We start from the raw sequence: 27,568 nt of genomic DNA, 5'->3' as shown, positions 1-27,568 counted from the left end.
GCAAAGCCATTTGCAAAGAGAGGGCAGGAAGGTCCCACGGTCCAATAAAAAAAAAAGGGTTCACGCCCAAACTAATTAGTACTTGCTGGCCATCTGTACAAGTCACTTGTAAAGGCCACAAGTGCTACTTTCTATTTCTTAAAATTATGCGCATTGGGTTTCCGGCTATATTCTATAGTCGTACTATCTCTCAATGTAAAGAGGCTGCCATTGCCAACCTTATCTACCCCCTCACTATATTTTATATAGTACTCTCTTGTTTCTTCCCCTCTCAAGGATTGAGAGTTTGTCTTACCTATCTTCGTTGCCTAGCTCTCGTAAATCAGGCACCAGTCTTGCTGCAAACCTGTGCATTCTCTCGAGTCCAGTTGTGTGCTTTCAGACTCTATATGACTCTATACAGACTATAAGCTGCATAGTGTGGGTGGATGCAGCACTGAGGTTGTGGACAGCGTGGGTTGATACCTGGTTGATGGGGTTCTGGGAGTTCTTCTACTCCCCAAGCCCGGCCCGAGGCCAGGCTCGACCTGGGTGGGATGTAAGACATGTGGGGGCAGACGTGTGGAGGCCCCCTACCTGTGGCCCAATCTCCACAGCCTTGACAAGCAATATCGTTTTCCAATGGCGACGCGCGTGAGGCCACGTAGGTTGGCCAGGCGGCCGTGCTTTTGATTAATGGAGGCTACCTTGCCCTCCACACCCTAGGCTCCTTCATCCCTGAGGGAGGGCGGGAAGCCGCGGAGGGCGGGAAGCCGCGGAGCGAGTCCTTCCCGCCCAAAACTCGCCCGCCACACCTAATGTCTTTACGTTGAACCAAACCACTTTGACTACAGCAACGGTTTCGCTTCTTGCTGACCTGCCATATACAAGGCTCTGCACGATTCCCCGCACAAGTTTGTCAAGGCAGTTCTTACCTTGGCCAACCTAGCATCCGCCGCTGATTATTTCGTTTTGATGTTTTCAAGTCCAATACTCGAGACCCTGCAGACAATGCAGCACCATCCTCCACAGCCACAACCCGACGCCGAACTTCATGAAATGAAAATTTTAACTCGTCTCCGTTCCTACGATTAGTTTAAAATTTAAGCAAACAGCAACGAATACCGGGTACAAGTTTTTCCAGATGATTACCTTAATTATTCTAGGTTTCCTAGCAACCGTCAACAGAAAACTTGTGATTAGACATAAGGAGAGAGAACTGCAGCCTCAGGCGCTGGGGTAACTTGTTCCAAGTGTCCAGGTCGGTAACTTGGAACAAAGGACCTGTGTTCCCTGGTACTTGAAAGTTAATAACAAGCGCGATTCTGAGTCAAAATATGGTTGATCAGGGGACAAAGTGCTGACCAAAGAGTTAAAAAAACACTTCATTGATGATTACGTCTTGACTGTAAAGAGTGTGCAGGTGAGGCAAGACCAGGGAGCTGGAACAATGAGCCAGGTCTGCAGGTGAAATGTAAAAGTTATATTCCGGGGAATGATTGCGTCAGTATCTTCCTGCCATTCTTACAAAGTTTAGAGTGCTTTTATCCGTGTTCCATTGTGTGGGCGTAGTGAAGGTGTAGTGTGGGCGTAGTGAAGGTGTAGTGTGGGCGTAGTGAAGGTGTAGTGTGGGCGTAGTGAAGGTGTAGTGTAGGGGTAGCGTAGTGTAGGGGTAGCGTAGTGTAGGGGTAGCGTAGTGTAGGGGTAGCGTAGTGTAGGGGTAGCGTAGTGTAGGGGTAGCGTAGTGTAGGGGTAGCGTAGTGTAGGGGTAGCGTAGTGTAGGGGTAGCGTAGTGTAGGGGTAGCGTAGTGTAGGGGTAGCGTAGTGTAGGGGTAGCGTAGTGTAGGGGTAGCGTAGTGTAGGGGTAGCGTAGTGTAGGGGTAGCGTAGTGTAGGGGTAGCGTAGTGTAGGGGTAGCGTAGTGTAGGGGTAGCGTAGTGTGGGGGTAGCGTAGTGTGGGCGTAGTGAAGGTGTAGTGTGGGCGTAGTGAAGGTGTAGTGTGGGGGGTAGCGTAGTGTGGGGGTAGCGTAGTGTGGGTGCCGCCGCCGCCGCCAGCCCATCGCCTCATTCCCAATTATGCAGATTACACAAAAATTCCGTGTTTATGCAAAATCTGGAGGTGGGCGTTTTGTCGGCAGTTGCACATTGGAGGAGGTTAACCCGGAGCCCGCCGCCTTTCCTTAGAACCTGCGCAAGGTTCTAAAGGATGAAAACACCACTCATGCTATCATACATATATTTTGCTATTTTTTGTATCTCTATTATACCATAGATGTCTAGAGATTATGATTGCTACGAGTAGAGGAAGGGGGAAGAACCAGGGGCAATTAACCCCTAACACTTGTCACCGGTTAATATAGAGGTTAAATCTATATTACCGCACGTTAAATCCCCTGAAAACTGGGAATACTTGGAGTGCTTCCTATCCTTTGTAATAGCAAGGATGTCTATACAAAGGATAGGAGGATATGTCTGTGCAACCCGTCCTCTTGAAAATAACGTTGCTTTTTCGCTCGCATACGCGCTAGGCCAAAAATTAACGTAATTTGAAATGAAATCTCGACTACCACCATGTTGACCAGACCACTCACTAGAAGATGAAGGGACGACTACGTTTCGGTCCGTCCTGGACCATTCTACAATCGACTTGAGAATGGTCCGTCCAGGACAGACCGAAACGCCGTCGTCCCTTCACCTTCTAGTGTGTGGTCTGGTCAACATACATCAGCCACGTTATTGTGACTCACCACCATCATCTTCGGTTGCTGCTAGTCCTCCTCCTCCAGGAACTAACAAGATGACACCAGACGCCTCCAGGCGGTCAGAGTGGGAGACGATGTGGGTTCCTCCCCGACAACCTGTTAAGAACCACCTTGGAGACATGTTTCGATAACTAATGCATAGTTGACATGCAGGACGAGCTTTTCCTAAAGTGGACTAGCCACCTCTGCCTGACAGCTGGGTGGACAGCGCTTCGGATTCGTAGTCCTGAGGTTCCGGGTTCGATCCCCGCTGGAGGAGACAAATGGGCAAAAATGTTTCTTTCACTCTGATGCCCCTGTTACCAGGTGTTACCTGAGAGTTAGACAGCTGCTACCGGCTACTTCCTGGGGGCGGGGGTGTAACATAAAATGGAGGCCCTGGTCGAGGACCGGGCCGCGGGGACGCTAAGTCCCCGAAATCATCTCAAGATAAGAGAGCCCCTTGTCCTTGCAGTATACTATCCACCTCTGCCCCTGGTCTATAGGAGTATAATATCATACCACTATTGCCATGATATTTTTATACACCGCTTCCTGTCACACGTATATCCGTCCCATCTTTCCCCTCATCCTCCCTCCCATCCTCTCTCTCTCTCTCTCTCTCCTCAGTCATCCCGGCCTCCTCTCTTCCTATTCCATCTTCCCGCCCCCTCTTCCGTTCCCCCCGGTCACCAAATATCAACACTACCATCCATCCATCCACCTGCCACAGTCCACTCACGTCCCTGTCACGGGGCGGTGACAAATGCGTCCAGGGGACATGGAGACAACATTCCGGCTTTCACCTCCTTCAACACAACACCTCTAACCCTTCTTCCATTCTCACCCTCCACATTCCTCAGTGTAAGTGTGATGGAGTGTGGGGGAATTATCACGTGTGTTAACAGGTGTGGAGACACCTGTGTGTAGCTGGCCAATGCCAAACACTTGCTTACACCTGGCTGTGAGCGGACACACACACCTGACCTCAGGTGCACTGGCCCGACGAACACGTTCCAAATAACACAAAAGTCCAAAACGAAATCAAGAACCTCGGACTTGAACCTGTCAAAGAGTTTTGAAAGACTTCGATAAGAAGTGTTTCCAAGGCACTTGGAAACTTCGATAACAAGACTAAACAAAGACTTCGATAAGAAGTGGTTTCCAAGGCACTTCCAAGGGTTTCAGGTCTTCCTGAACCAGATCTACATCTGGTCCAGCTCAACTAAATCTAGCTCAACTTAAGTTCAACTTAAGGGAACTTAAGTTGAGCTACTGTCAATGTCCCCCCCCCCCCAAACATGACAGTGAATGCAACACTGCCGTCACCTTCCACGTGGGGGAGGGGGGGGGGGTAAATTATCAATACACACAGAAATCACAATAGCGTGATGCATCAAGTGAACAAATCCACAAGGGCCGTGATAAGGATTCGAATTTACGTCCGAGAGAATCCCAGCCGCTGCCTTTATCGACTGAGCTACGACATGGTCAATCACACCTATTCCTCTCCCATTGTGTAAACTCATGTCTGACACCATCAAAACTCATCTACTGGTTATTTAACTCGTGCTCTCTAGCTCCAGACCAGACTTTTCTGGTGCTAATTTGATCATTGAAGCTGTTGCTGACATCAGCAACTCTACATAATTATAATCCAAGTAATAGTGCCCGCTTTCTGCATATGCTAGTCCAATTCCGTGTTAAATACTTCAACCTTCCTTCCAGAAATATCTATATTTGCTGGGAGAAGTGTTGACTGTGGTAGGTGTTTGATATCTGGGGCTGTCTCTCTGGTGTAGTTACCTAAGTGTAGTTACAGGATGAGAGCTACGCTCGTGGTGTCCCGTCTTCCCAGCACTCTTTGTCATATAACGCTTTGAAACTACTGACGGTCTTGGCCTCCACCACCTTCTCAATTTAAGAAGTGTGTACTCACCTAGTTGTACTCACCTAGTTGTGCTTGCGGGGGTTGAGCTCTGGCTCTTTGGTCCCGCCTCTCAACCGTCAATCAACAGGTGTGTGTGTGTGTGTGTGTGTGTGTGTGTGTGTGTGTGTGTGTGTGTGTGTGTGTGTGTGTGTGTGTGTGTGTGTGTGTGTGTGTGTTAGAAAAATATATGTAGTAAATACAAGAGGAAAAATAGGTTGAGAGTCAGTATATTAGACTGTTACAGGGGGGGGGGGGGCGAGGTTCGAGAGCTAACAGCTCGATCCCGCAAGCCCAAATAATAAGACACCAAGTGTGTTGTGAACGAATAACGTGTTGGGATCGAACTGTCGATTACATCGCCCAACACATTTCATTTATTCTTTTCTAGTGTATAATTACTCTGATAACTATAGTTTATAGATAAATCTGGTGTTATCCGAATGTAGTCCTCGCTGACTTGGTCAGGTGTCGCCCTCCTCAGTCTGACCTGTTGTTAGGTTCGACACACGTACATAACTGAGCCCTGACCATCTTGAGGTTACGGGCTCACCATAGCCCGTGCTACATGGACACTACGTCCTGAGTAGCTAAATCTGAAGCAACAACATATCTTGAGGTTATCTTGAGATGATTTCGGGGCTTTTTTTTTTTTTTTTTTTTAGTGTCCCCGCGGCCCGGTCCTCGACCAGCCCTCCACCCCCAGGAAGCAGCCCGTGACAGCTGACTAACACCCAGGTACCTATTTTACTGCTAGGTAACAGGGGCATAGGGTGAAAGAAACTCTGCCCATTGTTTCTCGCCTGGGATCGAACCCAGGATCACAAGTCCAGCGTGGTGTCCGCTCGGCCGACCGACCAAGAACAAAATAAAATATAGGTAAAATTTGATCATGGATATTTATCTTTATTACCCAAAAACGTGGGTATCTTATATGTCGAGTTATATATACAAATTACTGTACACTGTACATTAGATGTACAGTTATTTATATATATATATATATATTATATATATATATATATATATATATATATATATATATATATATATATATATATAGTACAATAATAAAGAGAGCAGCGTTACTCAATAGTGATAATGGTTCTCTGCCGAACCCTTGTACTTCTCTTGCCTGTATCCACTACGTAATAGCAAGACAGTTCTTGAGACCCTCAGCCAACTACACTGACACGACGGTTACCTTGAGGTGCTTCCGGGGCTTTAGCGTCCCCGCGGCCCGGTCGTCGACCAGGCCTCCTGGTTGCTGGACTGATCAACCGACCTGATCAACCACGGTATATACATACAGCTAACGCAATCGTCTGTAGAACTTTTCTACCTTCTCGTGGCTCAATATTATCATCCTGATGTCGACGGTAGATTTCCAACACTCCCTACAGAATTGACACACCATCTTCCACTGGTCGTATTTCAGAAGAGAGTGTATCACCTCTTCACAATTTCGCCATACGGCTGGTCACACAACTAGGCCATGTCGACAAGGTGGTAGAGTCCTGACCTGACCTGACCTGACCTCATTGCCTCGCCCGGTGATTCTGATTGGCCGACAGAATTCCCGCCACCGGACGAGCCACGCCGTGTGGGTCGTTAACAACCCGCATGGTTGTTAAAGTGGTTCCCCCTGTAACATTTAGTAGGAAAGCATTACTCTTAAGTACCGCTACTTATACTCTGATGCGACGCAATAACACGATAAAAGAAACTTCCTGTAACAGACTGCCAGTGTGACAGACAGACTGACAGTGTGACTGACAGACTGACAGTGTGACTGACAGACTGACAGTGTGACTGACAGACTGACAGTGTGACTGACAGACTGACAGTGTGACTGACAGACTGACAGTGTGACTGACAGACTGACAGTGTGACTGACAGACTGACAGTGTGACTGACTGACTGACAGTGTGACTGACAGTGTGACTGACAGTGACTGACAGTGTGACTGACAGTGACTGACAGTGACTGACTGACAGTGTGACTGACTGACTGACTGTGTGACTGAGTGAGTGATTGTTTTAGAAAAATATATGTAGTAGATACAAGAGGAAAAATAAGTTGAGAGTATATTAGACTGTTACAGGGGGGGGGGGGGGGCGAGGTCCAAGAGCTAACAGCTCGATCCCGCAAACCCAAATAGTAAACAGACACCAAGTGGCTAACAAAGCAGCGAGATAATGTGTGGTGATCGATCCCCGGACAACAATGGGGCCGCGGCACACCCCTCCCCCCCACCCCAACCCTGGCCAATTTCAGTGCCAAGATTTCTGACATAAAGGTTAAGTTTATTGCAAGGGCAAGGTGGGTGTAGGGAAGGGGGCGAGAGGGAGTAGGGGAGGGAGCGAGAGGGGGTAGGGGAGGGGGGGAGGGGGGGAGGGAAGGGAGACCGGGCCGCGGGGACGTTGAGCCCCGAAATCCTGGCAAGGTAACACACACACACACACACACACACACACACACACGTACAGAACAAGACTGGCATCTATGTCTACCAACCACCACTACTAGGCGACTGATGTAACTAGTTATCTTGAGGTTATCTTGAGATGATTTCGGGGCGTAGTGTCCCCGCGGTCCGGTCCTCGACCAGCTTAGCATTTTAAAAGTACCGAATCACCTTCTGTGGTTGATTGTTCAATAAATCCCTGAACTATATGTTTAACTGATCTCTAACCCTGTCCATGGAGGACAGAAGAAAATGTATATATGCTGGTTAGCATTGTAAATGTGTGGCCACGTTTGTGGTAGAAAAAAAAAAGGCCTCCACCCCCAGGAAGCAGCCCGTGACAGCTGACAAACTCCCAGGTACCTATTTTACTGCTAGGTAACAGACGCATCAGGGCGAAAGAAACTCAGCCCATTGTTTCTCGCCGGCACCCGGGATCGAACCCGGGACCACAGGATCCACGCGTCCAGTGTTCTGTCCGCTCAGCCACCGGCTCCTGTTCACTACGTTACCGGTTCAACGTTACTAGAAATAGCTGATTAAAATGATCAATCTCAACTGAACAACAATGTCTCGACTGGTATTCCTTCCACCCCCCCACCCGTGTCCCAAATCCTTATCCTGATCCCTTCCAAGTGCTATATAGGAGTCGTAACGGCTTGGCGCTTTCCCCCTGATAATTCCTTCCCTCTGGACAGATGTTACAACACCTGCAGCAGCTCTCAAGGTCACCACACCAGGTAACATACTGGCTGGGGGGCTATGACGTTAGTGAGGGGGGGGAGCTGGGGAGTCCCGCCCCCCCCCCACGCAGGGCAGGATCAGCCAGGCCCCAGGCAGGGCCGGGGTGTAAAACGGGGGGGGGGGCGGTGAAGAAAAAAATAGGAGATAAGGAGGAGATAAGAAAAAGAGAGAGAGAGAGAGAGAGAGAGAGAGAGAGAGAGAGAGAGAGAGAGAGAGAGAGAGAGAGAGAGAGAGAGAGAGAGAGAGAGAGAGCGAGCGCAGAAAGGAGAGGAGAGAGCGAGATAGGAGAGAGTGGGAGAGGGAGAGAGGGAGGGAAGAGAGGGAGACAGGGAGGGAGAGAGGGAGGGAAGAGAGGGAGACAGGGAGGGAGAGAGGGAGAGAAGGGGGGGGGGTACGGGAGTTCAACTGTGGGATGAGAGCCTTAACTAATAAATGGAGTTTACCTGAAGTTACTGGGGTAATTGCGACACGGGCTCCCCCCCCCCCATCGTGTACACAAGACCAACCAGGCTGTTGCTGCCCGCACGCCGCAACACTCCCGCTAAGCAAATGAAGCATCTATTATGCAACCTTATAAATCTGCTCCCTGAGCAAGGCAGTGTACAGGTAGGACAGAGGGGGGGGGGGACTGAGAGGGACGGGACACACAAAAGACTGACGCAATACACAAAAGACTGACGCAATACACAAAAGACTGACGCAAATACACAAAAGACTGACGCAATACACAAAAGACTGACGCAAATACACAAAAGACTGACGCAAATACACAAAAGACTGACGCAAATACACAAAAGACTGACGCAATACACAAAAGACTGACGCAAATACACAAAAGACTGACGCAATACACAAAAGACTGACGCAAATACACAAAAGACTGACGCAATACACAAAAGACTGACGCAATACACAAAAGACTGACGCAATACACAAAAGACTGACGCAATACACAAAAGACTGACGCAATACACAAAAGACTGACGCAATACACAAAAGACTGACGCAATACACAAAAGACTGACGCAATACACAAAAGACTGACGCAAATACACAAAAGACTGACGCAATACACAAAAGACTGACGCAATACACAAAAGACTGACGCAATACACAAAAGACTGACGCAATACACAAAAGACTGACGCAATACACAAAAGACTGACGCAATACACAAAAGACTGACGCAAATACACAAAAGACTGACGCAAATACACAAAAGACTGACGCAATACACAAAAGACTGACGCAAATACACAAAAGACTGACGCAATACACAAAAGACTGACGCAAATACACAAAAGACTGACGCAATACACAAAAGACTGACGCAAATACACAAAAGACTGACGCAAATACACAAAAGACTGACGCAATACACAAAAGACTGACGCAATACACAAAAGACTGACGCAATACACAAAAGACTGACGCAATACACAAAAGACTGACGCAATACACAAAAGACTGACGCAATACACAAAAGACTGACGCAATACACAAAAGACTGACGCAATACACAAAAGACTGACGCAATACACAAAAGACTGACGCAATACACAAAAGACTGACGCAATACACAAAAGACTGACGCAATACACAAAAGACTGACGCAATACACAAAAGACTGACGCAATACACAAAAGGGACATTTTTCTGAGTGATGCCTCGGGAGGCGGCTAGTTTATTGTGCACCCCATACTCATCCTGTGAGCGGTAGCGCAAAAAAAATACAAGAAGAGGACATAAGATCTTTTCATCAGACAGCGAAGACTATTACCTTAACAATTACATCTATCCTTCACACCTTATAATGACCCTTAACGACCATCTGGGATAGGGAGCGAGGACTGGCCAAGATCAAGGAACAGGTGGTGGCAGCTGGCTACGCTGGAAGAGGAAGGCTGGAAAAGTAGAATCTCAATTCATGTCAATGACAGAACAAACAAAGCAAAAATAGCAGTGGGAAAAATTGAAAAGATTCTGTTTGAATTGAATGGGACGGGGCACAACCTGATACAACCCCCCCCCCCCCCCCCCGGCCCTCTCCAAATGGAATGGAACTATCAGGGAAAGGGCCAAGCCATTATGACTATATAGCATTCGGAAAGGAGTCAGAGGATAAGGATCTGGAATGGAACTGAAAAAAAACTGAAAACTTGGTGCTTCCGGGGCTTAGCGTCCCCGCGGCCCGGTCGTCGACCAGGCCTCCTGGTTGCCGGACTGATCAACCAGGCTGTTATACGCAGCTGCTCGCAGCCTGACGTATGAGTCACAGCCTGGTTGAGGCACAGACTCAGACGAGGCGAGTCTCTCACTCGTTCACCACCACAGTTGACTCGATGATTGTAGAGTTGACTGACAGTTGAGAGACGGGACCAAAGAGCCAAAGCTCAACCCCGGCAAGCACAACTAGGTTGAGTACAGCGTGCACACCAGCTGGTGCACACACACACACACACACACACACACACACACACACACACACACACACACACACACACACACACACATTCACCGTCACGGTGTGCACACAGATAACGGTGTGGTACTCACACATCCCCTGAGTGAGAAGATCTGTCAACATTGCTACAAGCTTCCCGCTCGTCCTCACATACCTGTAGAGAGAGAGAGAGAAACAATGTAAGCGGCTTTAATACTACCAAAACACACACACACACACACACACACACACACACACACACACACACACACACACACACACACACACACACACACACACACACACACACACACAGAAACCTAAGTAAGGAGGCATTTAGGGCGCTTTACACTGCCTACGTAAGGCCAGTCTTAGAGTATGCCGCCTCATCATGGAGTCCCCATCTGAAGAAGCATATAATGAAACTGGAAAAGGTTCAGAGGTTTGCAACGAGACTCGTCCCAGAGCTACGAGGGATGGGGTATGAAGAGCGCCTGAGGGAACTGTGCCTTACGACACTAGGAAGAAGAAGGGAGAGGGGGGACATGATAGGAACGTATAAGATACTCAGAGGAATTGACAGAGTGGACATAGACGAAATGTTCACACGGAATAGTAACAGAACGAGAGGACATGGATGGAAGCTTGAAACTCAGATGAGTCACAGAGATGTTAGGAAGTTTTCTTTTAGCGTGAGAGTAGTGGGGAAATGGAATGCACTTCAAGAACAGGTTGTGGAAGCAAATACTATTCATAATTTTAAAACCAGGTATGATAGGGAAATAGGACAGGAGTCATTGCTGTAAACAACCGATGCTCGAAAGGCGGGATCCAAGAGTCAATGCTCGATCCTGCAGACACAACTAGGTGAGTACAACTAGGTGAGTACACACACACACACATATATCTGAATGTGTGGAATCTGTACACCTGTTGATTGACGGTTGAGAGGCGGGACCAAAGAGCCAGAGCTCAACCCCAGCAAACAACTAGGTGAGTACTAGGTGAGTACACACACAGGGGCCTGGTAGCCTGGTGGATAGCGCGCAGGACTTGTAATTCTGTGGCGTGGGTTCGATTCCCGCACCAGGCAGAAACAAATGGGCAAAGTTTCTTTCACCCTGAATGCCCCTGTTACCTAGCAGTAAATAGGTACCTGGGAGTCAGTCAACTGTCACGGGCTGCTTCCTAGGGTGTGTGTGTGGTATGGGGAAAAAAATAGCAGTTAGTAAACAGTTGATTGACAGTTGAGAGGCGGGCCGAAAGAGCAAAACTCAACCCCCACAAAACACAGGTGAAAACTAGGTGAATACACACACGGGAGCAGGCAGATGCAGGATACAACACACACCTGTTATTCGGAATTAGAATAATGCCTATAAATATATAACCAGTGCCCAGATGCGTACAAATCAGCACGCATTTACACACACATGTGCGAACCCTGCACTGCCCCCCTGCAAAAACATTTACTTACATTTCATAATTTGAATGTTAGCATTTCTGACTGGTATTTTATACGTTGTGGTCAAGTCCCCTTGATTTGTTAAAGCTGTTAGGAGTGATGTGGGTTCAGTTCTCTCGCTATTTATGACGTGTTTAGAGAGTGGAACTCTCACGCTCACTGGCATCACTGTGGATCAATGTGTTCTCCAGTTTCATCTACGTCCCCTTGGTTATAACGAGTTCTGTGTTGAACATTTCATCCACTCCTCCATGGAGGTTACCTTGAGGTGGTTCCGGGGCTCAGCGTCTCCGCGGTCCGGTCGTCGACCAGGATTCCTGGTTGCTGGACTGAAGGTTGACAACCTGGACTGGAGGTGACAACCTGGACTGAAGGTTGACAACCTGGACTGAAGGTTGACAACCTGGACTGAAGGTTGACAACCTGGACTGAAGGTTGACAACCTGGACTGAAGGTTGACAACCTGGACTGAAGGTTGACAACCTGGACTGAAGGTTGACAACCTGGACTGAAGGTTGACAACCTGGACTGAAGGTTGACAACCTGGACTGAAGGTTGACAACCTGGACTGAAGGTTGACAACCTGGACTGAAGGTTGACAACCTGGACTGAAGGTTGACAACCTGGACTGAAGGTTGACAACCTGGACTGAAGGTTGACAACCTGGACTGAAGGTTGACAACCTACATGGAGGTTGTCACCCAAGTGTTCTCCTTGCAAGGTTTTCACGATAGTTCTCGAATCTGCATTGATCACGTGTTCTCGGTGTTCAGGAGTAGCATGTTCCAAAGCCTACTGAACGGCTACATGCAGGTCGGCGTTCAATCCCCGACTGTCCTAGTAGTAGGGCACCATTCCTTCCCCCCCCCTCCCCCGTCCCATCCCAAATCTTTATCCTGACCCCTTCCAAGTGTCATATAGTCGTAATGGCTTGGCACTTCCCCCTTGATAGTTCCCTCCCTTCCTTCCCGTCAATCCCTGCTGTTATTCCTGTCTCCTGTCTGCTCTTTCCCGTCTCCTTGCCAAGGTTGAGACAGCCAGTTCTCTCAACACAAGAAAAACCTGTACTAGAACTTGGCTAATACTTTTACCGGCGATAACAATCATTACTTCCACGCACCCGACACGACATTTAAACCTTTTCTCCAAGAGTTCAGAAGATGTACTCATTTTACTCAGACGCACATCCCCCCCCCCCTCCTCCTGTCCTCCATCATACTCACTCCCAGACGATGAGTCACAATAACGCGGCTTAAGATATGATGAACAAACCCCCCCCCCCCTCCACAGGACGTTTCGGTCCGTCCTAGAACATTATGAAGACATACGTCTTGATAATGGTCCAGGACGGACCGAAACGTCGTCGTTTCTCCATCTTCTGGTGTGTAGTCTGGTCATCACTCACTCTCCGAGACGTTCACAGAGCGGAACCAAGAAGACCATCACTGCGTGCAAAATGCTTAAGCCCATGGCCAGGTATTGTCTGCTTGGAACAAGTGGTAACAGAACAGGTGCACACCTGTTACAGGCGCACACCTGTCACAGGAGCACACCTGTCACAGGAGCACACCTGTCACAGGAGCACACATGAAGCACACATGAGAAACCACAAGGAAGCCTTCCTTCAGTGTGTAAGTGATCTATTGAAGCGAGTGGAGAGCAGATCCACTTGAGGCAATGTCACCCAAGGACGTGAGACTCAAAGTCCCAGCTGACGACTGCTCAACATTCCAGCAGCACATCTAAGAAATATTGCTGGAGCAAAGGAAGAAGTGTTTGAGAGTGAGGAAGACAAGCTGGTGAAGTGTGTGTGCACTCGGCTAGTTTTACTCACCTAGTTGTGCTTGCGGGGGTTGAGCTCTGGCTCTTTGGTGTGTGGAGGCAGAAAGGTGACGAGTACAGGATCACTGGTCAATAATGTTGTTTGTCAGAAGTCCGTCAGTGTCACGGTAGCGAAGAATGGGTTGTTGGAGGCAGATTCCTTACATGAACGCAGGTCAAGGCATGGCCAAGGCATGGCCAAGGCATGGCCAAGGCATGGCCAAGGCAGGCCAGGGCAGGGCAGGGCCAGGGCAGGGCAGGGCAGGGCCAGGGCAGGCCAGGGCAGGGCCAGGGCAGGCCAGGGCAGGCCAGGGCAGGCCAGGCCAGGCCAGGGCCGGGCCAGGGCAGGCCAGGCCAGGCCAGGGCCGGGCCAGGGCAGGCCAGGGCCGGGCCAGGGCAGGCCAGGGCAGGCCAGGGCAGGCCAGGGCAGGCCAGGGCAGGCCAGGGCAGGCCAGGGCAGGCCAGGGCAGGCCAGGGCAGGGCCAAGGCAGGGCCAAGGCAGGCCAGGGCAGGCCAGGGCAGGCCAGGGCAGGCCAGGGCAGGGCCAAGGCAGGCCAGGGCAGGCCAGGGCAGGCCAGGGCAGGCCAGGGCAGGCCAGGGCAGGGCCAAGGCAGGCCAGGGCAGGCCAGGGCAGGCCAGGGCAGGCCAGGGCAGGGCAGGGCCGGGCCAAGGCAGGCCAGGGCACAACACTAATACACAACACACGCTCCCACGGAAGAAAATATTAGGAAAGAAAACTGGAGGCTGCCATCCGTCTTCCTCAGTCCAGCATTTCTCTTTACTATTTTTTTCTCGAATTGGCAGCAAAGAGCGAGACGAAATCGAATCTTTTTCAGCTACACAGGAATCAGAGAAGTGATGAGGAAGGGGGGGGGGGGGGCGGGGGGGAGGGAGGCGGAGGGGGGGGAGGCGGAGGGAGGGGGGGGGGAGGCGGAGGGAGGGGGGGGGGAGGCGGAGGGAGGGGGGGGGAGGCGGAGGGGAATGGGGGGGAAAGGCTGTGTGGGGGAGGGGAAGGAATTTCATCATAAGATTCATACTATTCAAATCACTAGTACTGTCACGCCTCGAGTACTCGCTTCCCCCCTCTAGAGCAGGAGAGATTGCTGAAATAGAGGGAATACAGAGAACATATACGGCACGCATAGACGAGATAAAACACCTAAGCTATTGGGATCGTCTCAAAGCTCTCCAAATTTACTCTCTAGGAAGGAGACGAGAGGCATCAAATAATAAATGGAAAATTCTGGAGGGCCAGGTCCCAAATTTACACAGTAAAGTAACATACTGGATATGGAAGGAATGCAGAATGCAATGAAGATCAGGTGCGCCATAGGCACAATCAGAGAACACTGAACATCATCAGAGGTTCACGGCTGTTCAATATCCTCCCATCAAGTACAAGAAATATTACCGTAACAAAAAAACACCATCTGCAAGAAGTGCCGGACCAACCACATTACATTGGGTGTGTAAGCCTGCGGGCCGCTCCAAGCAACAGCCTGTTGGACCACGTTACCACAAGACAAGCCTGGCCCCGGGCTCGGGCAGTAGAACCACAACCCCATCTCAGTACATACTCCAGGCACGAAGACTAGATGACTATGGAAGGCGACCTGTTTATGGCATAAAATAACAGAAAACTTTGTTCATTCCAGCCACTTAAAAAAATCTTTCTCGTCTGAGCTGACGATGCCTCCCCTTCAGGTCTCCACAAGGGGCCCGTCTCCCTGAACCGCCTGCTGTACAAGACAAACCCACCAACAATACCAATCTTCGAACATGTCATCTTCCAACTTTCTTTTCCCTTCTTGCTTTGGTTTCCCATCACCGATCTTTTCTTCCCAATCAATTTCCCCTCGGGCGCGTCTACCTCCCCCTCCCCCCCCCCTCAACTGTTTTTAGACGTCCGCCAGAAACTGAAGGAAATGAGGCGGAATTGACTCGTTGCTCACGATGACTGGCTCCTGTAATGAGAGGATTATCAGCTGATTGTGTGGGAGGGGGGGGGGTAGCTGGGAGGGGAAGAGGAGGGAGAGGAGGGGTAGCTGGGAGAGGAAGAAGGGTGGACGGAGGCAAGAGAGGAGAGGAGAACAAGGAAGATGCCAGTGAAAGTATTGAAGGGAAGTATGGGTGAGAGGTGGGAGGCCAGGTACAGGCTCCACCTCCACAACACAGGCTCAGGAGGTAGGAGAACACAGCCACGAGAGAACACAGCCACGAGAGAACACAGCCACGAGAGAACACAGCCACGAAAGAACACAGCCACGAGAGAACAGAGCCACGAGAGAACACAGCCACGAGAGAACACAGCCACGAGAGAACACAGCCACGAGAGAACACAGCCACGAGAGAACAGAGCCACGAGAGAACAGAGCCAGCCACCAACAAGAATCCTGCCAAGAACAAAGCAAGATATACACACTACAGGACAGATTATGGAAACAGCAGGAACAGCAGAGAGCAGAGGCCGACGGAGGGCCCCACACACACCAGCAGAGCAGCAGACATAGCAGCAGTCAGCACAACATGGTAGAAGAAACTAAATATTTTCATGGAAAAACCGCAAGGTCGTCTTTGAGTGCCTCTTATTCTCTATTCTGAGTGTGGCTCACAGATTGTGGCTGCCCACAATATTAGGAGGCGAGATTATATATATATATATATATATATATATATATATATATATATATATATATATATATATATATATATATATATATATATATATATATATATATATAACTGAAAACTTACACCCCAGAAGTGACTCGAACCCATACTCCCAGAAGCAACGCAACTGGTATGTACAAGACGCCTTAATCCACTTGACCATCACGACCGGACATAATGAGGTGATAGCCGAGGCTATTTGAACCACCCCACCGCCGGCACTCGGATAGTAATCTTGGGCATAGCATTTTACCAAATCACCTCATTCTTTGGGGCACACGTGAGGAACACAAATGCGAACAAGCCTGAATGGTCCCCAGGACAATATGCAACTGAAAACTCACACCCCAGAAGTGACTCGAACCCATACTCCCAGAAGCAACGCAACTGGTATGTACAAGACGCCTTAATCCACTTGACCATCACGACCGGACATATACTTCTGGGAGTATGGGTTCGAGTCACTTCTGGGGTGTGAGTTTTCAGTTGCATATTGTCCTGGGGACCATTCAGGCTTGTTCGCATATATATATATATATATATATATATATATATATATATATATATATATATATATATATATATATATATATATATATATATATATATATATATATATACCTAGTAGCCAGAATGCACTTCTCAGCCTACTATGCAAGGCCCGATTTGCCTAATAAGCCAATTTTTCCTGAATTAATATATTTTCTCTAATTTTTTTCTTATGAAATGATAAAGCTACCCATTTCATTATGTATGAGGTCAATTTTGTTTATTGGAGTTAAAATTAACGTAGATATATGACCAAACCTAACCAACCCTACCTAACCTATCTTTATAGGTTAGGTTAGGTTAGGTTAGGTAGCCGCAAAAGTTAGGTTAGGTAGGTTAGGTAGTCGAAAAACAATCAATTCATGAAAACTTGGCTTATTAGGCAAATCGGGCCTTGCATAGTAGGCTGAGAAGTGCGTTCTGGCTACTAGGTACGACATATATATATATATATATATATATATTGTGACGATAATCTCCTTCAAGAGATTGAGCCTGCTCTTCCCTCCAAAATTACGTCTTCACAATTATATAAAAAGACTATGGAAGAAATGTCCAACAACGACAACAACACCAGCACCAGCAAGGCTTGCCAGGGTGAGCAGAAACGTATGCATCCAGCCACCTGTTCGAACTCCAACCACCAAACTACCCGTTGATCGCTACGGCTCCGCTGATTGGTCGCCGGTCTGGCTGCACCTGCACTCGCCCCCAATACTACCTGATGTCTGGGGTCGCCCCAACATCAGTCTTCAGAATGTTCCGTGCTTTCGTAGCCAGCACTCCTCCCAGCTAGACGTTAGCGTGTACTGAGAGAGGTGGTGGCTTTAAGCCAATATTCCAGCACCTCCCACTTAACTTTTGTGTTGCACTTCTTATTATTTTGCCTTAACGTAACTTTCATTGTGTCATTTAAGTATTCTTATTATTTTGATTCATTGATTTTATTATACATATTTGTTTGTGCATTATTTTCATGTTTTGATTTATTTAACGTCATTAAAATTTCATTGTTAAAGTTTTACTTGTGTTTTGTGTGTCTTCTCCTTACCTTACCACAGACGAAGTTCCAGTTTTTCTATTTTTTTTTATAACTATGTGACGAGGCCATACCCCTAGCCTTAAACAGCCGAACACCAACGCGTTACCGTCACAAGTTATATGGGGGCCCTGTCCTAGGAGCTTCACTCAGGTACTGGTGCTAAGTGGTAATTTATGGTAAGCGTATTTAACTTTGTTAACGTAGCTTTACTATTTTTCATTCAATTTCATTTTTTATAAGGTGCGGTGTATTGTGCATTACGAGAGTAACATATAGTGAAGGTGAGACAACTTTGGATTACGTGGTGACTGTAGGCCTCAGTCATACTCTTAATTGGTCATCTCTCCCTCCATGTTATTACTCGTATTTACCATCTATGTCCCTTGAATATTTCTCATTCTGACAGATCATCATATTGGTACCCTGGTACTGTGGTCTGCCCCGGGTCAAGAGTACCCAATCTTCTGCAATCTGACTGTAGGAGGACAAAGAGGGCCATAGTTCCTCTAGCTCGAACTTTAGTTGCTGAATTGGGACCTCAGCAGCAGTTCTCGTCACCAGTTGACACCTCGCACCCCTACACGTCAGTCAGAGATGATGATACATACAACGGTAGGGAATTAGCTTATTTTTTCAGAGCACAAAAGTTCGCTAATTCTGTAAGTATCATATTAAATTCAGTGGGAAAAACTTGCTTTATGTCCTATAGAGACTTGGCAAGGTATGCCTACATCCTTGGACTACCAATTTTACTTTTGAAGCATTTAACTGTTTCATTTGTTTTCGAAACTTTGTTTCATTTGTTAGTAGGATTTTCTTGCCCTTATTCTCTTACATGAGTACCGGGTACAAGATTTCCTGCGCCCTTGATTTCATTTAATTATTTAATATCTTTCACTTAACGTTAATTGTTAAAGATCACACAGGATAGGTACCAGTTGCCACGTTGTCCTGTTTCTGACATTTCATTATTGAACATTCGTGTACCTTTATTTGCTAATTTCACCATGTTTCGTCTCCAAACTTTCCGTGCAAATCCAGCAGGTGAAATAGGGACTTTAAGTCGTGCCAAGAGGACTGAACTACAAACTCTTGCACATGAGTATCAACTAGAAGTTCCCTATCAAGCCAACAAAAATGACCTACACAACCTGTTGCTGGATTACTATTTAGAGCAAGGTAAGATAGACTCTGAAACTCATGAAACTTACTATATTGCAGATAAAACTGACTTGGCAACGATGAAACTTAAACTAGAGCTGGCTAAGATTGAACGTGAGCAACAAGAACGAGCGGCTGCCATACGGAGGGAAGAACAAGAACGCGAAGCTGCTTTGAGGAGGGAAGAACAAGAACGAGAAATCACCCTCAGAGAACGCGAAGCCGCTTTGAGGAGAGAAGAACACGAACGAGGACTCGCCCTCCAAGAACGTGAGGTTGCACTACTCCAGGAGCGGGAACGAGTACAGCTTGAAACCAAACGACGCGAGTTGGAGATGCAACGCGAACATGACAAGCAACAAGCGACTCTGGCTCTAGAGTGTCGTCAACGTGAAATCGCCTTGGAAACTTCCCACTTCACTCAACGCCAACAAGCTACTGCCAATCTTCCCGTCAGTTTTAATATATCACATGCAAGTAAGTTAATGCCATCCTTTGTAGAAGCAGAAGTTGATGTGTTCTTTACCACCTTTGAAACCCTTGCTAATCAACTCAGTTGGCCTGTCGACCAATGGGCAACACTTCTCAGAGTCCATCTTACAGGTAGAGCTGCAGTCACACTCAGTACTTTGGCGTCTGAGAATGACTACTACACTCTGAAACAAGCAGTGTTAGACGCCTACCTACTTTCCACCGAAAGTTATAGAAGGAAATTCCGTGACCACCTGAAGGCAAGTACCACTACCTTCCTCGAGTTTGCTAACACGAAACGGAGGTATTTCATGAAATGGCTGGAAGCAGCACATGTCTCTACTTTTACAGAACTCGTGAACCTGATGCTTGTTGAAGAATTCTTGAGACGTGTGCCGCCTCCTGTCCGCCTCTACTTAGCAGATAAAGAAGAAACCGACTACCTGAAGTGTGCTAAGTCGGCTGACACTTACAGCCTCATCCACCGGCTGACACCTGAACCATCCTCCAGTAAGAAGTCGTGGTACAGTTACGAGAAGGTGAGCCCCGATCAAGCTGGTTCACAACTGTACTGCAAGTATTGTAGACTCTATGGACATACCATAGACAAGTGTGGTAAGTCTCAATACAAGGGAACCACTGACCAACAAAGACCCAAACCAACTCCTCCTAAGTCCGGTAAGCCTGTGATGAATGTTGGTGTTGATGTTAATGATCTTTCTCTTTTCAGTAACCACCTGTATACTGGAACTGTCTCTGCCAACGGTTCAAATCCGGAGGGACGTTTCAAATTGAAGATCTTGAGGGACACAGCGGCTCTACAATCGATCATCTTGAAGTCGGCTGTGCCCAACATAGTCTACACCGGGGAAACAGTCTTCATCACTGACCTCACTGCTACCACTCCATACCCTCTCGCCAGAGTCCACCTGGATTGTCCCTACGTGAACGGGGAAGTCCAAGTCGCCGTCAGGGAAAAGCCTTTTCCCATGCCTGGAGTGCAACTTCTCCTAGGCAACGACTTGGCAGAAGACCTGCAACCGACCAACCTGATCGTCATGGACAAACCCCAGGTGTGTAACTCTGTGCCAAGTAACCCTATTCTTGAGTATGTTCCAGCAGAGGTTCAAGAGAGTGAAGTTTCTCCTCCGGTTCTCGTGACCACCCGTGCACAAGCCGCACGTCCACAGCCAGCTGACTCTACTGCTACCGCTGTCCCTCAAGACCCTCAGAAACTACCCCCGCATCTGACCAAGTTGGAGTTCCGTAAGTTGCAGAGGGAAGATCTTACTTTAACACCATTGTTTTTCCAGGCTGAGACTCAACCCGACAGTATTCCTGGGTTCTTCCTAGAGAACGACTTGCTCTACCGCAGATATAGACCCAGTAAACTGAAGGAGGAGGACGATTGGGCCAACACCGAACAACTTGTGATTCCCACCAGCCTGCGGCCCACTATTCTACACCTGGCCCACGGAGCATTCTCCCACTACGGCTTCAACAAGACTTACCATGGGATTCGTCAAGACTACTACTGGCCAGGTATGGTAAATAACGTCAAACAGTACGTAAAACAGTGTCATACATGTCAGATGGCAGGCAAACCGAACGTCTCCATTCCCAGAGCACCACTGATTCCCATACAGGTGCCTGCGGAACCTTTCCACAGACTCATAATAGACTGTGTTGGTCCTTTACCTCGGACCAGTTCAGGTAACGCCTACATCCTAACCATCCTGTGTCCTACCACCAGATTTCCCATAGCAGTTCCAGTGAAGAACATCACGGCTGCTACGGTTATCAAACATCTACTGAAGATCTTCACTCAATACGGATTTCCCAGGGAGATTCAAAGTGACTGTGGCACCAACTTCACCAGTGATCTCTTCAAAAGGACACTGGAGGAGTTCAACATCAAACAGGTATTGTCCAGCCCCTATCATCCTGCTTCACAGGGTTCTCTTGAACGTAGTCATCAGACCATCAAAGCACTCTTGAAAAAGTTTTGTAGTGAAACCTCAAAGGATTGGGATAAGCAGATTGACCTAATAATGTGTATTTTCAGAAGTCTCCCCAATGAGTCCCTAGGAGTATCTCCTTATGAGATGCTCTACGGCCGTAAGTGCCGTACTCCCCTTAAGGCTTTCAAAGACTCTCTCAGAGATGCCACCTTCAGTGAGCATCAGAATGTGCCCCAGTTTCTTCAAAACCTTCAGCACATTCTAGAGAGAGTCCACCGCTTTGCCCATGATAATCTATTGAAAGCCCAGGTGAGAATGAAGACTCATTACGACCAGACCAGCAAAGTAAGAAAATTCAAGCCGGGAGACTTCGTCCTTGCTTATTTCCCTATCCCAGGTTCACCTTTACAAAACAGATTTTCAGGACCCTACTGCGTCAAAGAGTGCAGGAATAATAATAATTATGTGATAGAGACTCCAGATAGGCGGCGGAAGACCCAGCTGTGCCACGTCAACCTCCTGAAGCAATATAATGGTACTCCTCCCACTGTCTTGACTAATTATTCCACATTCACAGAACCCTACATCCACAGTGAGACCTTCCCAGCTTCTCCTCCCGAAAGCACTGACAAGGAGTCAGCGCTTTCTAATTCCGAAATCCTTAATGATCTTCCCAAATACTTTCAGGATAATCATAGTGCACCTCTCGTCAAGATCTTCAGAGAACATCAAGAGTTGTTCAGAGATGATCCCCAAGAGTGTAATGTTACCCAGCACGACATCCAACTGCTCTCCGACACCCGGCCGATTCGTCAACCCTTCTACCGAATCAGCCCGAGCAAGAAGGAAGTCATGCGTGCTGAGGTGCAATACCTCTTGGATCATGGACTGGCTACACCTTGTGAGTCCCCCTGGGCCTCACCTTGTATCTTGGTGCCCAAACCCCAAGGTAAGGTGCGGTTGTGCACTGACTATCGAAAACTGAACTCTGTCACTGTCAAGGATGCTTACCCCTTGCCAAGGATAGATGACATCCTTGATGCCATTGGTAGTGCCCAGTACTTGTCCCAAGTGGACTTGCTTAAGGGGTACTATCAAGTGTGTCTAACGGAGCGCGCTAAAGAGATATCTGCCTTCATCACTCCTTTTGGACTTTTCAGATATGAACGCCTTCCTTTCGGACTATGTAATGCCCCGGCCACCTTTCAAAGAGCTGTCAACCGTGTCATCCAGGGCTTGGATAACACATACGCCTACCTGGACGATATCGTCGTAGCCTCCAACTCCTGGAGTGAACATCTGCTCCAGCTGCGACGTCTGTTCTCCAAGCTCCTGACAGCCGGCCTCACCATCAACCTGGGCAAGTCCACTTTCGCGAAAGGTAAAGTGCGTTATCTGGGTCATGTTATTGGGAGTGGCAGCATAGCTCCGTTAGACTCACACACTCAAGCCATCCTACAGTATCCACAGCCTACCACCAGGAAGCAGCTCCTGCGCTTCCTTGGTCTTGCCTCTTACTACCGTAGGTTTGTGAGGAATTTCAGTACAGTCGCCACACCTCTAATTCTATTAACCAGTCCCAAGCAACGGTATAATTGGACCATGCAGCAAACCGTTGCTTTCGAACAACTCAAATTCCTCCTCTGTTCTAACCCCATTCTCGCCTCTCCAGATATCACCAAGCCTTTCGTCCTTCATGTCGACGCCAGTGGTACCGGCGTTGGTGGTGTCCTGATGCAACTACGAGGCGAGGAGGTTCTACCTGTCAGCTACTACAGCTACAAACTGAAACCACACCAGAGGAACTACAGCACTATTGAAAAGGAGCTACTATCCATCGTCCTGAACCTCCAACACTTCGCTCCGTACCTACAAGGCGCCAGGTCTACCACCATCTTCTCAGACCACAACCCTCTCCGCTTCCTACATCAAGCCCAATTCACCAACCAGCGTCTTCTACGATGGGCTCTGTATTTACAAGACTTCAACCTGGAGATCCGCTATATCAAGGGTTCTGACAACACCATAGCCGATGCCCTCTCCAGAGTTTATGAAGTAGAAGCGACTCCATCCATTACTCCACCACATAACGACGTACTTCTTCCAGAACCGCAGGCTTCGGGGGAGAGTTGTGACGATAATCTCCTTCAAGAGATTGAGCCTGCTCTTCCCTCCAAAATTACGTCTTCACAATTATATAAAAAGACTATGGAAGAAATGTCCAACAACGACAACAACACCAGCACCAGCAAGGCTTGCCAGGGTGAGCAGAAACGTATGCATCCAGCCACCTGTTCGAACTCCAACCACCAAACTACCCGTTGATCGCTACGGCTCCGCTGATTGGTCGCCGGTCTGGCTGCACCTGCACTCGCCCCCAATACTACCTGATGTCTGGGGTCGCCCCAACATCAGTCTTCAGAATGTTCCGTGCTTTCGTAGCCAGCACTCCTCCCAGCTAGACGTTAGCGTGTACTGAGAGAGGTGGTGGCTTTAAGCCAATATTCCAGCACCTCCCACTTAACTTTTGTGTTGCACTTCTTATTATTTTGCCTTAACGTAACTTTCATTGTGTCATTTAAGTATTCTTATTATTTTGATTCATTGATTTTATTATACATATTTGTTTGTGCATTATTTTCATGTTTTGATTTATTTAACGTCATTAAAATTTCATTGTTAAAGTTTTACTTGTGTTTTGTGTGTCTTCTCCTTACCTTACCACAGACGAAGTTCCAGTTTTTCTATTTTTTTTTATAACTATGTGACGAGGCCATACCCCTAGCCTTAAACAGCCGAACACCAACGCGTTACCGTCACAATATATATATATATATATATATATATATATATATATATATATATATATATATATATATATATATATATATATATATATATATATATATAAAATTTGGCATGGTGCGAGAGAATAACCTATACACAACATCACACAAAAGACACATCGTAACAAAACAAGTGAACGTCACATAAGCGTTACATAACACCAGCACAAACAACACACTTGACCCAAGGCGTCCGTAGCGGCGGCTCTTTCCCTTCTCCCGCCAATTTACCCCAAAAAACAACAAATTTACAATTGCCCTTCACCCAAACTTACACTAACGTCACGTTGTTGGTCAAGTGTCTCGTTACTGTGACGCTCCCTGGCCTCAGGCCGGGCTCGGCAAGCAGAACTTCCGAAACCCTGGCCAGGTATATTCCGGGTAGGTTAACTTGAGGTTATCTTGAGATGATTTCGGGGCTTTTTAGTGTCCCCGCGGCCCGGTCCTCGACCAGGCCTCCACCCCCAGGAAGCAGCCCGTGACAGCTGACTAACACCCAGGTACCTATTTTACTGCTAGGTAACAGGGGCATAGAGTGAAAGAAACTCTGCCCATTGTTTCTCGCCGGCGCCTGGGATCGAACCCAGGACCACGGGATCACAAGTCCAGTGTGCTGTCCGCTCGGCCGACCGGCTCCCGGGATGATGTCAACAGTGACCCTTTGGAAGCACCACAGGTTAACAGGGACAGGTTGCCACCTATGGCAAGGGCCCGACACAAGAGCATCCTTTTTAAAATGTTTAGCAAAACTGAAATGTAGAGAAGGGCAAGAGAGAGGCGAGCTGTATGGTGGAGGCCAAGGTAGTGGAGACTAGATTATGAATGTTGAGAGCCATGCTGGCTGAGGGGAGGGTGACCCTCAGCCTTTATTATGACTTCCAGGATAAGGGGAGGTGGTGAGGGGCCAAGTTGACCCGAGGGGAGGTGGTGAGTGTTATGTACTCCTAGCAGAATACGTATATAAATTTGAAATAGCATTTTTGTTTCCATTATATCATTGCCTGTATATGTACACACATTGTATTTTTGGTAAATTGTCGTATAGTGTGGCAGCGTTAGTGGAGACAGGAGCGGGGTTGCGTTGCACACGTCTAGTACCTGTTCAATACGGGAAAGCTGGACCTGTTCAGTTGGAAGTTCCAGATGTCACTTTTATTTAGTTAGGTAATTGTTTATATACTGTAATTAAACAGGTGGCATTATACTTATATATTTTGTAAGTAACTATTATCTGTAATTTGCATTCTTTTGTGTTTTAAGAACAAGTGGTTGTTCAATTAGTTTTAAATATTAAAAAGTCCTTAGTTTCCATCCCTCATCCTGGGATGAGGCAGACGGGAGGTGAGAATGTGGGTAGCGCCAGAGCGAGAGTTCAGTAGCTTCGGGGAACCAGGAGGAGTAACATGTGGGAGATAAGTCTGTTATTTCTTGTTGTGCCATATTTACTATTATATTTTACGTGAAATGACAATACTTTCATTTATTGTATAAGTTAACTTAACCATCTGTGTTTTTATATTATACTGTCTTGAATATATATCTATATAATATTTTGTATCTATTCTTCAGCCCTAAAGGAAGAGTTTTATTTATGTGCTCATTACTTATCAAGGGGTTATACTGGTGACGCGCTTTAGAGAGCAGCAGTGGTATTCCTAGACGTATTAAAGCTTGGCTGCTGTAGGGTCACGAGCCGTAACGAACGATAGGTAACAGTGAGGGGGCCAAGTTGACCCGAGGGGAGGTGGTGAGGGGCCAAGTTGACCCGAGGGGAGGTGGTGAGGGGCCAAGTTGACCCGAGGGGAGGTGGTGACCCCGCCTACATCACGAAGGAGACGAGTTCAAAGACAGCCAAGTAGAAGAACGGAAAAAAGCAAGGGGGAGGGGCGGAGACATGCAGGAGGCATGTAAATAAAGTGAGAGAGAGACGAAGAGAGAAAAACTAGGGAGTGAGAAGAGAGATGGAAGAAGAGAGATGGAAGAAGATAGTAAAGGGTAACTAAGAGAAAGGCAACAACGTTCCAAGATACAAGAAGGCTGACCCCACCTCGCCTCGTACTTAACAATTCGCTGCTTATCTTCATGTCGGATCAATCAGTTCTGTGACTCATACGTCAGGCTGCGAGCAGCCGCGTCCAACAGCCTGGTTGACCAGTCCAGCAACCACGAGGCCTGGTCGACGACCGGGCCGCGGGGACGCTAAGCCCCGAAATCATCGGAAGGTAACCACAAGGTATGTCCGCCCCTACGCAAGAGGGCGATGATTCACCATGAATGATCTCATAAGGTCATCATCACTTGGGGTGGACGGTAGAGCGACGGTCTCGCTTCATGCAGGTCGGCGTTCAATCCCCGACCATCCAAGTGGTTGGGCACCATTCCTTTCCCCCCCGTCCCATCCCAAATCCTTATCCTGACCTCTTTCAAGTGCTATATAGTCGTAATGTCTTGTCGCTTTCCCCCTCAGGGGAACGGGGAGCCGGTCGGCCGAGCGGACAGCACGCTGGACTTGTGATCCTGTGGTCCTGGGTTCGATCCCAGGCGCCGGCGAGAAACAATGGGCAGTTCCTTTCACCCTATGCCCCTGTTACCTAGCAGTAAAATAGGTATCTGGGTGTTAGTCAGCTGTCACGGGTTGCTTCCTGGGGGTGGAGGCCTAGTCGAGGACCGGGCCGCGGGGACACTAAAGCCCCGAAATCATCTCAAGATAACCCCCTTCCCCCGCACCAACCAACCCTTCTCCCTTGCCCCAAACATCTCCACCTCACCCTTCAAGACACACGGGTCCAGGTTATTGGTTTTCAGGTAGTGACGAAGAGGCGGGCGTGTTATTGTCTTCATGAAGCCAATTTGTGTATGATGTACGTGTCTCCTGCCCCCCCCCCACCCCCCGGAGTCTGGGTCATGTCTGACAGGATGTCCCCGGCCCTCTGTCTCTGTCCGTCTCTCTTTCTGTCTCCCTTGTGCGTGCGAGTCTATCTTGACTAGACCGGTTGGAAGACATGATGCACCAGACTGTTGGCGTCTGCGGCACACAGTCCCATGAAGGAGACTATTTAGCTACAGAGGCCCCTACACTGTGGTCGCTGCCCCCCCCCTTCCCCCCCCCCCGGAGCACGGTAATGCCATTCATGTATTTCATAACATACGGAGTCCAAGAGCCGGGGATCCCGTATGTCCCCCCCCCCCCTTTACCTTGCGATGATTTCGGGGCTCAACGTCCCCGCGGCCCGGTCCCCGACCAGGCCTCCTGGTTGCTGGACTGGTCAGCCAGGCTGTTTG

General features: G+C 48.2%; 1 protein-coding gene across 5 annotated transcripts in view; it reads right to left on the bottom strand.

Moving 5' to 3' along the window:
- Positions 1–27,568, bottom strand: part of LOC123765268 (carboxyl-terminal PDZ ligand of neuronal nitric oxide synthase protein) — a 497,901-nt gene that overhangs the window by 238,260 nt on the left and 232,073 nt on the right. Inside the window, exon 1 of one of the 5 annotated variants that reach the window (XM_045753794.2) lies at positions 5,989–6,027. The exons of the other annotated variants lie outside the window; for them this stretch is intronic. Coding sequence (XP_045609750.2) covers positions 5,989–6,012 — 24 coding nt within the window. The 5' untranslated portion in view covers positions 6,013–6,027. Of the gene's footprint in view, positions 1–5,988; positions 6,028–27,568 lie in introns of those variants that run through there. 5 annotated transcript variants of the gene reach the window in all.

The sequence above is a fragment of the Procambarus clarkii genome, chromosome 33, assembly GCF_040958095.1.
Source record: "Procambarus clarkii isolate CNS0578487 chromosome 33, FALCON_Pclarkii_2.0, whole genome shotgun sequence".
NCBI classification, from domain to species: Eukaryota; Metazoa; Arthropoda; class Malacostraca; order Decapoda; family Cambaridae; genus Procambarus; species Procambarus clarkii.
This window is presented reverse-complemented; position numbering and strand designations above follow the sequence as displayed.